Raw genomic sequence first — 16,706 nt, 5'->3', positions numbered from 1 at the left:
TTTCCAGAAACAACTTGGTGCCACCAAACGGATAAAGTCAGATCATAATGTATTCATTCTTCAGGCAGAACTCATATCAAAGAACAGTACCCTTCCCGGCCGCGATTGTGCGGAGAAAGGAAAGAACGCTCGATGCAAGATACTAAAATCCCACCGCAAACCAAACTAAGAGGGCCCTGACATTCGAAGCGAACCCACCTGTTCGAAATCACTGTTGTACGCCGTGGCCTCCTTCACTTGCCTTTCGAAAGCGTCCATGTCAAGTACCCTATGGTGTGGACCGTGTTACATGATTTCAACTAACACGTGATTATGTCGGCTACCAAAACGCATGCACGGAAGGGTCATGCACAAAAGTCTCTCTATGTGCGCATGCAAGTAAACCACCAGAGCAGGCAAGGTGTTCGAGTGCCGTGGTTGAGGCCGGGGGATGTGGAGTTAATCGCAAAATCGAATTATTACGTTCTCGTTTCGATGCTGCAAGTAACATACGGAAAACGATAATCACATTGGCAGAAAGCAACCGATACTTGAAGGAATTGCAATTGTAGATTTACTCATATCAATACCCTACTCCAAGGGTTCTTAACCTGAGACATTTGATGGTCACCAGACCAATTTCAAGGGATTACTGAAGGGTCACTGCGGAAACCACGACCATAAAACTAACTACATCGACCTACGACCTTACTTTTGACACGTGTCTATATATCGTCTTAATATATTCATATTGAAATATAGCCCAATATTTCCGAGTGACGCTCGTCAGCAACTTGCAGAGAATTTGAAAAGAACAACTTTGTATATCTGCAGTCGTACCAATGTTAAAATGCTGATGAATATTTTTAAAACCAGAAATGTAAATAGCATTTTAGAAGTACAGAACTTCAATATTGTTTGTTGGAAATGTGCTACTTTTTAATGGAATATGCAATTGAAAATAACGTGATTACGTTGAAATGCTTGGAAACATATTCGAACCTCTACCAGTTGCTGACGAGTGTTGGGTCTATTTCAATATGAATATACTATTCAATTGTAAAAAAATTTGAAGGGTCGGCGATAAAAAATGGTTTAAAACCGATGCCCTACTCCGATTTGAGTATTCGACCCCCACGCCCAGCCCCAGGCACGCGTTCAGAAGTGGTAAGAGAAAAATCATATTTGCAAACGCTCTGTCAATTACCTCCGCCTCCCATCAACCCCGACCTCCACCCTTCTGGGGTCGTTCACCCAGGCTCGCCGCACTTGGCCGCCGCTCGAGCGGCCCGTGTCCCTGCCGCGTCGAAATTGCTCCACCCAGTCTGGCTCCCTGGCGCCCCTGTCTCGCCCGTAATGCGGATGGTGGTGCGGATCCCTCTCGTGACGCCAATCGTCTTGTCTGGACCGGTTTGGGCTGTGCGACCTCCTGTATGGGGGCTCGTCGTCTCTGCGGCGCCTTGCAGACAAAACGGACACGTCTCCAGAACCACAGAAACGCGAGGAAAAACAGTGGCAATATTCGATTACGTAGAAAAGGCCAGGAAACATTTTCTAAGCGAAAATTTCAGACATTCCAGGAGATTTTGAAGTGAAATACGCAATCACGAAATATGTGATTGCGTCTAAAATGCTGAAGAAATATCTTCGAACCGGGATTGTTAGCGTCAGTGCACTACCGGAGAATTCGAAGTGACATATGCCTTTACAAAATATGTGCACAACGGAAAAGATACATGAACTCGAAAGCTTGAAAATTATGGGTTCATGTATCTGCAGTCTATTACCAATATATTGCATACTCATTGGTGTATTATAATCAATTGTTAGTCGATTACCACTATTAACACACTACGTGCCTGTGTCCAGCAAATCAGATGCGACAGATTCTCTACTGCAGCGATCGGCCACCTCTGGTTCGTGAAAAGGTCTTGTGCCTAATTGCAAGTTAACTTGAGGTTTCAAGTTAAACAGGTCGAGCTCAACGCTCATTTTTTTCTAGTTTAAACTAATCCCTGTAATTAAAACACGTGTCTTGGTGGGAGTAGCGAAGGCAGAGGGGTGTTTTATATGTCCGAACACCCTTGTTTTAGAATCCATGGTAGTCCGATGATGGCAGTATGGATGTTATTTTACCAATGCTTCGGATGGAACCCGACCTTGCCATAAAAGCACTAAAACCAGTTGTGACATACCAAATCACGAAGCTAATTTCACATGAAAACTATATTGCGAGTGTCATCAAGATCAGCAGCGTCTACTCGCGGCAAAACAAGAGGAAGGCTCGCTTTTAATAACGGTCTCATAGTCATGGTTGCCAACGACATGGCCCAAAAACTAGGGACAGCTGTTTACCCTCAGTAATAGCAAAATTTCTAGACTAACGACTACAAAAATGAACACCAATGCCCAGCTGCAATAAATTTTCAATGTGAAGCATTTGTATTTTGAAGCTGGGCCACAGAGCCAAAGAGGTTGCCGACCCCTGTTCTACGTGACGCAGACAGAATCACAAAACGTCCGCACAACCATGCCGATTTTTTCAAGGAAAGTTCATTCGAATGCCGTTCTAAAAACAACAATCACCACACCTGTCGTCGTATCTTCTCTCGTCGTAATTCGAACGAGGCCGATATCTGTCGTCCGGACTCGGAGATCTGTTCCTCGACTTTGACGTGCGACGCTGCGGACTCAAGTCCCGCCCGCGTGACGTAGACCGACCCCTTCTCCTGTCGGGGCTAATGTCTCGGCCCCGGGATGACGAGCGGCCCCGACGCCGGTCGGGGCTCAGATTTCTGCCCCTCGAAGTAGACCTGCCCCGGTGCTTGGCGCTGTCGTCGTCACGGTGACGGTCCCGCCCGCGGCCGTGCCGGTCCCGTTCGCTCCTGCCAAAATTTTCGTGTGACTTTCCTTGAAACGTGCGTGGCTCGGCAGTAAATGTTTTGTATACTTGTGATAGGACCAATCGAAGTTCCAAAGCTTCCAAGATGGGAAAATAGTATCTGGACTATTATTTTGGGTGATTAAGTAATTTTTAGTGGAAAATATAATTTCAGTACAGAAAAAAATCATACTCAACTCGAATCATTCTGCCCAGCCCTACTAGGAATAGGACGTTTATTTTTGTCCGTGGATGTTTTTTGTGACATATACACCAACTCATGACATACATACACAAGCACACACGATCTGTGCATATGCATACCACGAGCAGTTGATGTGCATATGCCGCTGGACAACGAAGGTGCAGATATATCTTTGCAAGGCTTTTTAAGTCTTGCACCACCCCTCCATACTTATCCGGTAAAGCTGAGCACCAAGCCGAAAAGTCATGGATACCGGTGATTCTAATCAGGTCTTTGGTCTGACCCGGCTGGGGATTGAACACACGAACTACCGATCAAGCCGGTACACTATCTTGTCGACTTACGACAAAGTACCCAAAGTAGGTTTTGTCTACTTACACTGATTATAGAATACTTTACTTCTACTTGACAGTATACATTTTAGGCAAAATTACGCATAGAGTGCTTACTCTTTGACTTACTTTAAAATTACTACGACTACTTGTACTCGGTATAAATTAACGGTGTTCCTGCTACTTGAGTACCAACGGTGACCACTTGTGCACGTCTGCGTGTCTGAAGAATGAAACCAAAGCATGCCACAGTCGACGCGTTTCGTGGAAATTCTCCTTCATGAAACAACGGAGCGTACCTCGAGCTATTGTCATCGTCGCCTTCGTATTTGTCGTGCTTAGCGGTGGAGCTGGAACGAGTGGAATTCCTGCCTGGGTTTCCGCGATCGTTTCCATTCCGGTGATAAGGATTTCTAAGAAAACGCATTGCATCAATCGCTATAACCAATGTCGCCATGCCGTCCTTATTTTCAAGATTAATCCCTATTTTTCAGGGCTTCCAGACTCAGATCAGAACAAGAACAGAATACCCATCACACAAAACCTTCGCTCTGCGTTATAGTGCGTCTGCGTGCCTTGGAGTCGACCTTTATCAAAATACATCAGCCCAAGTTTTGTCAACAGAAGGAGTTCATGTACCATCTTAAAATATTACATTGAACGCTCTCTTACTTGAGATCTCATTTCATGCTGGTAACGTCATATTTTGAGATACGATTGTTGATATGCAATGTTCTTTACAGTTCTCTACTAGTTGCTGACGATTACCCCTGACGAGTGTCAGCCAAAAATAATCGGGTTCATTTCAATATGAATATACTAATCAATAGTATAATGAAGTTCTGTACCTCCAAGAAGCTCTTTAAATAGTGAATTTTGAGACAACAATATCGTACCGGTCTTTATCAGTGGGGTGTTCATCCCGAGGCACCGAGACTTCAAGGTTCATTTTGTCCAAAACCCGAGCATTCCGCTCTGCAGGTGTTGTCTTTGGCTGTGGATGCTTTTTCTCCTGCAATAACGCGTGCGAGAGATATGACAACTATCTACGGGCCTGCTAAAGTGAAAATAGTACCTCCTTCTTGCCTTTGCCCTGGTTGAACTTGACCAGGGCAGTCACCGATTTCAAAGCCTTGTCTTGCTTTTCCGCGGCGGTGCGCATCGCAGAAGTTTTCGCACTTTTAAACTGGCTGAGTATATCTGAAAGATAAACGCATTCACTAATGCGACCGTAATAGGATGTAGGCAATTCGTCAAAGCAAAAACAACCTTGGTGACAAAAAGCAATTGCGCAGACACATCGCAACGTTGCGGAAAAACCCTGTAGAATTTCACGACGCTCACAAACAAGCACATTCAAAACATGATAACTCTTACGAACTTCCAACAACAACAATCAAAGCGACTCTCAATTTACAGCCTGGGTTCACTCAGCATAACACGCGAGGTTATCAAAAGACTACGGTTGTAATATAATTTCAATGGTCACACGGGTATTAGTATAGCATGCACAATTTCATCTAGGAAGAGCAGTTGTTAGATGATGACAACTATAGACGATTATTTCAAAGTATCATCAAACTAAACTTGAGGTGAGATCAAGTACGTAACAGTATTCACAAATAAACCTACACACTCTGGTAGTCTAACAAATACACAATCACAGTTAGCCCGTGTCAGTAACAAAACCAAATATTCGCCGGGCCATGAACAAAAAGAATCGTAAGAACACAACACACCTGGTTTGGGTTTTTCAACTGTGTGACCGAAACCTAGAAAACAAGGAGACAGCGTAAGCGCTTCAGAATAGGCAGGTTACAAGAACAAGCAGACAGAAATGGAGGTGATTGACAAGTTAGTGCTGGATAGTTAAGCTCTATAGAAATATGTGAATGGTATTTCAGAATTCAGTCCGATGACAGAAGCTGGTAAAAATCGGTTATTTAAAAAACAGTACACAGAGTTATTCATTTCCACTTTTATAATGCAGTTTGTTCAAGTATTGTTTTCAGAACTATCCTTGAACACATGCAATGTAAAGCTGCTTATAGCCATTACGACCCCACCGGGTCACATCACAATTATATTTGACTTCAAACAATAAAACCGGTCCAATATGTCCCACAAACTACACTCTACGTTTACGTTACGAAATCTATGTCAACACAAACCACAAACCTAGATAAGTTGGAGGCCGCCTGGCAGGTGGGTCAGATGGCTCCGTAATGGTGGGCATTGGAGTTGTCTTGGCCACCTCCTCTCTCGGTTTCTTGAATACAAGCTTGGATTCGGGTTTCTTGGCCTCCGGTTTTGTTTCTGTACACACGTTATAAGCAGCAAGACAGTTTTGAATGTGTGAATCGAAGACAACAAAAAGTTGTATCGCCGGTCCTGGTATACATACTACAAACGTGAGAGGCCTATTCAAAGACAGTTAAAGTTGACAGCGCCTGTGCTTTGCTGAACGCATCAACTCTATCGGCAGTGTCAGATATGTGCCTGGTTTCTTCACAGCACATAAACGCTCTCAAATTTGAAAATCGCAATTGTATTTTGAGTGGCATCAGATGCTGAATGAAGGTGTATAACATATCTCAAATTTTCACAATTCATTAAATCTATCTCTGGTTCATGTACTTAAGCCTATGTGCACCAGCAGTCAGACTTCGCGAGAACAAGGATATGTGCGTTGATTTTTCAAGCCTTTAAAGACGTACAAGCCTCTAAATTTCATAGATGAAACAACACACATACTGTTACCCTATGATAGTGTTCGGTCGAGATTTTCATAACACTATAAGCTACATATATCGATTTCAATTAATCTAGCCCGGAGTTTGAGAAAGGTCGATATATTTAGTGAACAGGCCGATCAATGTTGCAGATAGTGGCATATTCTCATATTGGTAAGAAATACTGGCACAGATTACAAAAGTAATGCAAGATAATAATCTTTAGTCATTTCTAGTTGTACGTTGCAGTCGTTAGTACCAAATAAATAAGCAATCCCTAGATTTTAGAATTCACAGCACAACACATTACTGGCTCCAATCAAGGTTCAGATAAACTCTTACCAGCCCAGTGTGCCAGAAGTATAAAACTAGTGTGCAACTTAAGGCATTGAATTTACGTGGTACATTAGACACGGAACAAAACGCTCAAAGAAACAATGGTAAAGCTAGAATATTTCACAATTATAAACTCACCCGCTGGTTTCGTCTTCTGTGGGGGTTTTCGTGTCTTTTCCGACGCGATTGGCGTTGCCTCGTGCTTAGTGGTCCTTCCCTATGATTAAACAGTAGGAACATGCGACGTGCGAGCTTAGCAATATTATAATTGCGCGATCTTGTCTGGTCTGCAGACGTTTCGTTGCATTATCAAATTCGGCAAAAGAATTGGCATCATTTCTCGATGCAACTATAAAGAACGAGGTTTCAGCAGTATTTTAGGGTTAATTGCCGCAAAAAGTATGCACCAATCAACCAGCACCCGGGTAAAGGGCAAGCACAAGCAATCAATGGCACAACACTATCCCCAACAATTTCGAGGTTGTCTAAACATGACTAAGGTCGTAAGTTTCCACTCGAATAGCAGAACTGGCGATTTCAATGTAGGTAAAAAAGTACGTATTCTAGGTTCCGTGCCTAAAAAACCGAAAACTATGAAGTAGCCCAATATCACAACTAATTGTGCATGTGGTTGGTGCATGTAGACAAAACCTACTCATGTACCACGGAAAAGTTGCAAGCACTTCATTACTAATCGCCTCTGGATTTAGAAAACCTCTCCCTATGCACTTGCACAGACGTTGATCAAACACATTTTTTTGAGATCCCAGGCATGGTTTACTGGCAACCATTTCGAAGGCCAAAATACCGGAATGAAGTTATAAATTACATATACTACGCCATGATACGAATCAATTCAAACTCGGAATCCCGCCATAGCCAATCGCATACAAAATAAGTCATGGACATATTTTTATTGCATCAAGTATATCGGTCTCGTGATCATCTGTCACTGACTCGTCTGGAAGAGAGACGCAAGGGAGCCGGGATGACATTGTCGTAATCGCGGAAAACCCACCTTCCCCGGTTCCAGCATTCTCATCGACTCCATGCGATGCACTTCCATTTTGTTGTTCGTCGACGAGAGATCGCTGTCGGTCACTTCGATTTGATAATTGTCGTCATTCCCGACTGAAAATTAGCATTGACTCAGAAAACGAATGTGATAGAAGTGCAGAGCGAGAATGTGACATCGCGTATCGTTAGCAAAAAGCGTAAGATCAATTCGTGAAATTGCAGTCAGCTTACGGCCATTCAGCAATCAAGAACACGCAATCCAGCAATCGACCGTAAAATTGAGTGAAATGATCCAATCAAAGTCAAAGGTCAAAAAATCCGACAGTAATTTGGCAGACAATTACTATCGTCTCCTACAAAGTTCATGAAATTCGACATGATGTAATCAACTCCCGTTTGCGCAATAGTATCGTACGACATGGTTCGGTTTATGAAAACGCAGCAAATATTTGCACACTGACGAGATTGTACCGGCCGGTGTGGCCTGCAAGATGACAAACAGTGAAGCACATTTGCCTAAAGGATTAATGTAGAATGTAGCCGATTAAATAAAGATTAGCATCAAAGATTAATAAACATTGTCAGTATAATCATGTCACATTATCGGAACGACTACGATCTTAATATGAGATGTTGAATCTGGAACCGAATGTACACAAATGATAAAAAACAACAATACTGAAGAATGCCCCTGATGTCGAAAGACAAGAGAAACAATAACAATCGCAATATTGTGTACAATGTGACACACAAGACGCAAAGCGGCGTAACAAACAGACGGGAGCAAATATCTCATCAAATTAAAATGAAGAGACTCTTGAAGATAGAGCACTGTTGAATAATATATTGATACTGAAATACACAGAATACTTACGGCACCCATTCGTCAGGAGTATTGGTGAGCAGCTGGCAGAGATTTCGAAGAGAGACCATTGATATAAAAAGTTCTGTCCAAATCTCAACTAGTTGATAACGATTACCCCTAATGGACATAGGCGAATTCGAATATATTCAAATTTTTTTCAACATAAATATATTATACAATTGCATAATAAATTAAATTCCCAACTACATCACAGATTCGCAATCAAAACAAGCACGCCAAACCCCGAAATATAACATCGCCGACCGAGCCAAAACAACTTACTATCCAGCAGATTAGTGGCGCTTCCGTGCCTGCTGGGAGGCTTCCGGTTCGCGAGAGCCCCGGATTTGCCGAGTCGCACTTTTTCTCGTGACGACTCATTGCGCAACCTCTGCGGAGCGTGCACATCAAACTCGTCCGAAACAGTCGCTTGAGCGAGCTAGGAAATATTAATATGTGTGAAGATAAAAAAAACGGGTATGGGCACAACGCAAAGGAATTACCCTCGGCGAAAGACTAGTAGAGTTCCTGTGCGGCTTTTGTGGAGGGTTTTTCGACATGCTCGGTTCGTGATCGGGAAGGTACTGTGCGTGGTGATAATAACAGTAATAAGAACAATGTACTGACTCAAAGAGCGCCAAATATAGCAACGTATCAGCTCTACACTAGGCCGTTGTACACAAGGGCTAGTAACCGTAACGAAATGTACGAGCATAGTGGCGATGAAAGAATGAACAAGGCTGCAGTTAGAATCAGGAAACTTGTGGGGTCGAAGATCGGTAAAAATTTTTCCCTGGAGTTGGAGTCACAGAGACTTTGTATCACTCATTGGAATCAAGAGTTGAAGAAACACGTAATAGTTGGAGTTTGTTAAAAAGTTTCCGGCTCGGACTAAAACTGTTTCAAAAATCGAACCAAACGTTCGCGAATGCTAGGGTGCTGAAACGTGTCGTTAAAGTTTTGAGTTTTTCACATACGCGGAGTACGCGTTCTGAGAAGAAAATGCTGTGAACCTGAGCTGGAATTGGTGGTAAGTAAAGTGAACCGACACCGCAGTCCTGGTTGGAATGCATGAATAAAGAGAACAGTCTCGATATTACGCTTGAAAACCTCCAGTGAGGTCGGTGATCTGATAATATCTGGAGGATTGATAACAAATATATATATTTGAAGAGCTTCTTGAAGGTACAGAACTTCAACATACAATAGATTAATACATGAAATTTGAAAATAACCCGAATATTTCCGGCTGACCCTCGTCAGGCGCAATCGTCAGCAACTAGTGGAGAATTGGAAAGGACACCTCATATTTAGTGTTACGATTTTTGATATACAATGCTCTTTCCGATTCTATATTAGTTGCCAAAGATTACCCCAACCAGTGTCACCCGAAAATATTTGGGATTATTTCAATATGAATACATTATTCAAATATACACTAAACAATTGAAAAGTATATTCATATTGAAATAAACCCGAATCTTTCCGGCTGACACTGGCCAAAGGTAATCATCAGCAACGAGTAGAGAATTGGAAAGAACATAGTATATCAACAATCATATCACGAAATATAATAACTCCGGGGTGAAATTTAGAATTGTATGAGAAAAAAATAATGTAACACACCTGAGCATTATGCGGCTGTGGACGACTGACGTGCCTCGGTTGGTCGCCATTAATGACCGGCTGCTCCCCGACAATTCTCCACGACTCGGCCGGGTCCCTGGACACCACCGGGACCGGCTTGTTTCTCTCGTATGGAGAATCGCCCCGGGGCGGATCAAACAGAGTCGCGGGCTTGCGGTTTTTCGAGGGAGGCGGAGTAGGAGCGTCGACGTCAATTTCTGAACTCTCGGAGTCGTAATTCGGCTGTGGCGCGGACGAAGGTATTTGGACCAAAGGCTGGGGCCGCGGTTGGTTTGCGTGATGCTGGCTCTGACGATTGGGAACACTGTACGGTTGGGTGGCGTTGGTGTCGGTATAGCGCCAATCTTCGGAACCTGCTTGTTGATTGTGATGATGCGTCTCTGCGTCTCTAACTATCTGGCGTGCTTGCTCTTGTGAAATGGGAGGTGGAGGCGTAGGCCAGCGGTCGGTCGACTGGTTTGTAAGCCGCGAGACACTTTGGGGCCGGGCTCCCCTGTCTGTATTTTCCATGTTCCTTTCGTCTTGCGGTTGGTAATAACGATCGGGCCCTTGCGATGACTGCGCCTGATTCGCGAGTTCGTAGCTCCGAGACACAATGTCAGGAACATAATTTTCGTCTTCTCTCGTATTATCGGGCTGTCGCGAGCTAGGCGGGTGGCTCTGCTGCGCATTAGGTGGTCCGTTGTTCCTGTGTTGACGATGGGTTTTTGAAAAAAAATAGGAATAGCTCTAGCAGACAGTTCCAGATGCCACATGAGACTATTTCAAGTCATACAATCTAATGGTTCACTTCGAACACCGTACTTCATCTTTCGGTGCAAATACATAAAAAACTAACGGATATTGTAATATAATTTGCGGATAACGAATAGACACGAAAATCTTGAGAACTCGCAAAGAAGGTCGAAAGGCTAAAAGCGAGCGTGCTGCGTTACTGACTCTAGCGATGAAAATTTCTGGATCGCAAAGCCGCAATTGAAATGTGCGATTTGCGTTTTTATCAACCTAGGGATCGCAAAGGTGCTGATTTTTATTTTTAGTAATCAGCTTCCCAAACACGCCGAGAGTAAGACTGAGCAAAGAGCGAAGACTTTTTTTAAATCAACTTACCAAATCTAAAGGCGCGTTGTGGAACATCCTTAAATTGGAAATATGGTAGCTACAAAAAGGTTGGAAGCCGTTGCATTAAAATTCATCAGTTCAAAGAGAAGCAAAACCAAAAGTAGGGTTTGTCACGCCAAAAATTACGAGTCACTGAATTCAAACCATCCGCACAACGCCTGAAAACACTAACCAATTTCTATCATCCGTGTAAGATCGCCTGCTGTATGCCGCAGGAGGCTCTGCCGGCCCGCTTTGCCCAACATTTCCGTCACGATAAGAGTCGTCTCTCTGCGGCTGTTGCCTATTCGAATCGCTCCACGATACGCGTCGCCCTGCATAACAAGTCAAACTGAGCATAACACGACCCTAGAACCAGTGAATTCTGGGTGATTTCGACACTCAAGGTGAATTTGGCATTGGCATCGAACATGGAAGCGATGTATATATATTGTATCAATAAGTCCAAAAATGAATGTTTCACTGAATATGTGTACGAATTGTAACATGCACTTGGTGGATTAGAAATGTAATAGCCCAACTGTTATTATTGTGAAGGTGTTGTGTCAATATCGTATTCATAAATTTTAAAATGAACGTTTCACTCAGTATGAGCGTGAATTGCGATACACTTCACTTGGTGAATTTGGCCTTAGAAATGTAATAATTATTTTATTATTAGGAAAACGAAGCAATGATATTGTATTAATAAATTTGAAAATTGATGTTTCACTGAATATGATTATTTCGGCACTTGGTATGTATCAATACATGAGGGTCAGGGCAGGGGTCACCAACGCGGTGCCTACGGGCACCAGGTCTCTCGTAAGGACCCGATGAGTCGTCCTCAGTGGTGGTAAGGAAATATTCAACTGACAGCTTTGAAGGTCGAAATGGAGAAGGCTTTCATCTTAACAGCGGTTGACCATGGGTCAGTCAACCCTAAGGAACATGTGAATGCAGTTTTCGATCAATGAGTCGCCGCTCGTCAAGTTTATACTCCCAAGCCTCGACGCAGAGATTGGCGCTTCGGAGCCTAGAGCAACGGAACTAAACTTGTAGACACTGGCGAAAGTCGTGGGAAAAGTTATCTTTTCTTGGTAAGGAGAGGAAACCCTGCCCAGAGCTCTGATGTCGCAGTGAAAAACATCAACCACTTACGGGTAAACTAAGGGAGTAACTGGTAGCCCTTCGCTATAATCAGTACTCACGAAGTAGCTCTTGGTTTCAAACAGGTTCATGACCCCTGGGATAGGTTAGGGTTAGGAATTACATAAGGTTTGGACGGGGCAGGGGTAGGTTATGAGATCCAGATTATGGGCCGCCAAGTGGCGAATACACTGGTAGCCGTGCCAAAGCCCCCAAAAAATACGTACTTGGCGGCTCTTTAGCGGCGTGCAACGAAACCCCAGAATCTTGATTGAACTTGACAGCAACAACAAGCGGCCGGTCGTCGATGGCAGGCGGAGGCGATTGAAAATTGTCCCGTCGCGTTTGGGGGTAATCGCTTCTGCCATACTCCTCGCGAACGGGTCGTGGCTCATCGAAGTTCACATCAGAACGATCCCCCCGGTTCTGCGGCTCTCTGGCATACACGCCTGTGTCCGGCGCCGGCCTGGGTCTAACGCACCAAATCTCAGTGTTATAAGCGAGAACATCACCATATGCAGAGGTGGTCGAAGTAGTCAAGGTTGCTACCAAGTAGTTGTAACGTCGCAAATTTTCTACTCGATTATAAGTAGAAATAGCAGTATCGAAAACGTGAAAGAAAGCAAGAAATGTAGGTTTTCAAATTGCCAACGGAAAAGAGATCTCAAATCAGACCGGTTTTCAGCATACTTCAAGTGGACGCAGAAAATGAAGGCTATGAAAAGTACTTGAGTGACTAGTTTCAAAAGGTTGATTCGATCGAGGGGTTGCATACCTTTACCAGTAACCAATTACTGTTAATGAAATGGGGCTGTTCCCAGCAGTTCTCGCGACAATATTACTGATAAAAGTGACGGAAACTTATCCCAAAACTGTTACTTCTACCTTTTAAAACTAAAACTGTAAAGAGTAAATAGTTTTGCCCAAAAAACTGTTGTAGTAGAAGTGGAATTAGTTTCAAACATGACCACCAAGCAGTACATGTAGGGAAAACCTACTTGAACACTTCCTAAATGCTCCATCACTAACCACCTAGTAGGGTGGGCACAATGATTCGAGTACTCGAATCTGAATAGAGTATAATTTTAATGATTAGAGTAGAGTAGACGATTTTTTGAGTACGGAAATTATACGCTCTTCGCAAGAATTCAATTTATGATACTATTTTCCACTGTGGTAGCCTTGAAACCTTGATTGGCCGTATTGCAGCATACAAAACATAGTAGGAAGCTAAGAACCTTACTAGAAATAATACATTTACGAAGTGATGAACTTCCCACAACATTGTCACAAAGTGCAATGAAATCGGTTTGGTCGATAAATATAATAAAGTATCTTTAATGTGATAGATAACAGGCAATATATTCTTTGTGGTGGCATAAAAGGTACACATTGGCACTTTGACATCTTATTACATTATGTTATGACGTCATAATGAGTGGTACTCAAATACTGAACTCGAAGCATAATACGTGATTCAGAATCGAATCACTCGTGTCCTCGATTTTGCCCAGCCCTACCGCCTAGCTGAGTTTACTTCGAGTAATTAGTACCTTTCGTTTAGATTCTGCATGCTCTGCGCGTGCGGGCCAGGAACTCGAGCGGGTGGAGACCGATAATATCTCGACCTGTAATAAAATTTGCGTAAAATATACTCAAAAACTTTCGTCGCCAACTCGTACATACCTATCGTCCAAGTTATCCATACTCTGACTGTGTGAAGGCCGTTGGTTGACTTGATACGGCTGACGTCTCGCATCCGGCTGGGTGGCACTTATTCCCGGCTCTGAGTACGGCTCCGGAGGGTATCTGTCTCTGTTATCTCTCTCGTTCCAACTAGGACTCGTCAAAACTGGAGCAGGTCGAGGCGGAATGGGCCGTGCGTTCGCCTGGTTCGGTTTCGGGGCGACAAACGGTTTGGGGGCGACCAATGGTTTCGGGATTGGCGGTGGCTGTTTTGGATCGGACCTCTGTTCAAACATACTCCTGGCAGCCCGGACGCCTGGTACGTGGGACTCCACCACCCCCGATTCATCACCCCTGCTTTGCTTCGGAGGGTAATGCGACCTGGGTGGGTCCTCGCGAACGGGTGGACTTCTAGGATATCTTTGCTGATCTTGTGGATATTTTGGCTGTCTGTCGTACTCTGGACCGTGTTGGTGATTAGTGTCATGCGGTGGTGGACCGCGGGCAGGTGGGCCGTAACTGTCCCGCTGTTCATGATTGCTGTAACGATCTCTATGCCCCTGCGCGATGATAGCGGGCTGTGGGTAATCGAATTGGGGCCGTCGATAATCAGGATTTTGCAAAGGGGGAGACCTCGCGTACCCCTCGTTTGTGGGATGAAGTCGATCGTCCCTGTGCGCTTCGGGCGGAAAATGCGGACTCCGCTGATCGTATTGCCGCTGCGTTTCGCCGTACGAGCTCTCGGTGTTGTGCGTAGATTCCGACGCGTACCCGCTGCTCGTCTCGAAATCGCGATAAGGATGTCTCGGACCTTGCGGGTGAGTATGCCTTTCCTGGCCCGGCCTTTCCGAATGCTCGAATCCACGCCGTGGTGCTTCGGTCGGAACGTGACGATCCGGCAAGCTTTGGTCGGCTCGAGGGTCCCTGGATTCGGAGTGGCAATATTTTAAAAGAAGCAATCAACTATTCTCTAAACCCCCCCGCCCCCACCCCTACACGGAGAGCAAACACTTGCGTTAAATTTTGATTTGGTAATATTCGTACATTCGCGCTGGTACCCTCTGATCGATATTTGCATGGTGCCAATCGCTATTTACTGGTGCTCCTTTTTTTAGTATTTACACCACGTGTACCTGGATCTATCTCCTCTCTGGATGGTAATTCTGATGTAGAAGACTCGTATTGGAAGTCTGTCGCATATGCTTATTGGACAAGTGCAGAGAGAACTGCCAATAACTAAATACAAGCACTTGCATATTTTTACCGGGGGCTGAAGATAGCATCACAACAGATTTGTAGCCTGGTGCTATTCAAATATTATCTCTATTTTTTAATTTTTGTTTCAATAACTGCACTAAAACACAAGTAAAAACCAGCGTTCCGAATCCAGTAACCCGGAGTGCACATATATTCAAAATACAAACAGAGCCGGATTGGCGATTGCACTAGATAGGACTAGTCCCATATTATTTCAAATTACATGAACGAACGCCCTTGTTGAGAAGGCCAATCCAATTTCACAATATTTATCAAAACCTGATTTGCCGCGATGCTATTAGCGATCACGTAATATGAAACCTCACACGATGTGTACATCCCATCACAAGTGAGTATTATGAACTCAATCTCATCAAGAACGCGTGACCTCATCTAGTACGGACATTGCAAAATAATGCTTACCAGGATCGCTCATCACTTCCATAAGGCGTGTATTGATTGTGCAAAGCTTGAGGCATAGTCCGTACGTTATCTTGTAGATGACCTTTGGAACCGATCGATGATGTCGGAGAAGCTTTTTCTGATATTGGTGTGAGCGCGTTGTGATACTGCAGAAAAATATGACATGACCAAACCTAACTTGAAGAAAAATCAACACACACCAAGTTGAAATTACAATTATAATCCTTTTGCAATAGACCAACCCTTGTAAGTAGGGATGGTGTGAACGTGAGGTTCACGTTCGCGTTCTGTGTGTGAACCTCGGAAATTTAGAGGTTCACGTTCACAAACGAACCTTGGTAGGTTCTGCACTGTGAACCTTTTTCATATATTATAATTCCACGTCATTATAACATATTTGGTTGAAATTTATTGCATTTCAACTGCGGGCCACTCTATGCATGGCGCTGGCAGCATAAAAAATCAACACTAAACGAGCATGCAGCTTTACAATCTCAAAAATTTTACCTTCTTTGGTACAAAAGTTTGTTCGAAATATCTAGCTTTCTGTTTGTGAATATTTAGTGACTCTATGCTGTGAGCGTGACCCGCAATAGGGTGGAGTGAAAATGACTTCTTTTTTCAAATCAAAAAAAGGCTTCCTCAATCCTGACAAATGACCTAAAACTTCAATAAAAAGTGACTTCAGGGTGTTGCCCCCATTTTACAGCCGGCAACCCCCCAATTTCTGCGCGTGGGGGGGGGGTAAAATGGCCCATCTCGGCAACCGCTGGTCGTAGAGTCATGATATATAGCTCAAAATCTGCGGAAGCATCATGTTTCTATTTGTCTTAAGAAGAAAGTTTTCTCTATTGTGAACACAAAATGAGTTATAGCCAAAAAACAATATATACGCACATTTTTGTTGAAATTCAGCATTTATTCAGACGAATTGTGATCGGTCATTAGTTTTTTTTTAAGAAAAGTAACACACTGACAATACCGAATATTGGGCCCATATTACAAATATATTCACAACACAGTCCTTTTAAAATCGGTTCAAAACATCATAATGAAACACTCACATTTAACGACTTATTGAAAATGCATTCTTTTG

At 43.6% G+C, this 16,706-nt stretch overlaps 1 protein-coding gene across 11 annotated transcripts in view; it reads right to left on the bottom strand.

Annotated features, from left to right (window-relative positions):
- Positions 1-16,706, bottom strand: part of LOC145433716 (echinoderm microtubule-associated protein-like 6) — a 228,902-nt gene that overhangs the window by 2,495 nt on the left and 209,701 nt on the right. For 3 of the 11 annotated variants that reach the window (XM_080310904.1, XM_080310907.1, XM_080310909.1), the window contains 18 exons: positions 15,611-15,756; positions 13,931-14,854; positions 13,798-13,872; positions 12,472-12,716; positions 11,289-11,430; positions 9,974-10,682; positions 8,851-8,931; positions 8,630-8,786; positions 7,484-7,596; positions 6,604-6,682; positions 5,576-5,713; positions 5,137-5,169; positions 4,473-4,597; positions 4,294-4,409; positions 3,697-3,810; positions 2,571-2,864; positions 1,187-1,438; positions 199-268 (listed from right to left, as the gene is read on the bottom strand). In XM_080310904.1, the coding sequence (XP_080167030.1) occupies positions 199-268; positions 1,187-1,438; positions 2,571-2,864; positions 3,697-3,810; positions 4,294-4,409; positions 4,473-4,597; positions 5,137-5,169; positions 5,576-5,713; positions 6,604-6,682; positions 7,484-7,596; positions 8,630-8,786; positions 8,851-8,931; positions 9,974-10,682; positions 11,289-11,430; positions 12,472-12,716; positions 13,798-13,872; positions 13,931-14,854; positions 15,611-15,756 (3,813 nt within the window). The remainder of the gene's footprint in view (positions 1-198; positions 269-1,186; positions 1,439-2,570; positions 2,865-3,696; positions 3,811-4,293; positions 4,410-4,472; positions 4,598-5,136; positions 5,170-5,575; positions 5,714-6,603; positions 6,683-7,483; positions 7,597-8,629; positions 8,787-8,850; positions 8,932-9,973; positions 10,683-11,288; positions 11,431-12,471; positions 12,717-13,797; positions 13,873-13,930; positions 14,855-15,610; positions 15,757-16,706) is intronic. The other 8 variants (XR_013913177.1, XR_013913178.1, XM_080310911.1 and 5 more) reach the window with 5 other exon arrangements.

This window comes from Botryllus schlosseri, chromosome 2 (genome assembly GCF_051294905.1).
Source record: "Botryllus schlosseri isolate E-star chromosome 2, Bs_hap1, whole genome shotgun sequence".
Classification (NCBI taxonomy): domain Eukaryota; kingdom Metazoa; phylum Chordata; class Ascidiacea; order Stolidobranchia; family Styelidae; genus Botryllus; species Botryllus schlosseri.
This window is presented reverse-complemented; position numbering and strand designations above follow the sequence as displayed.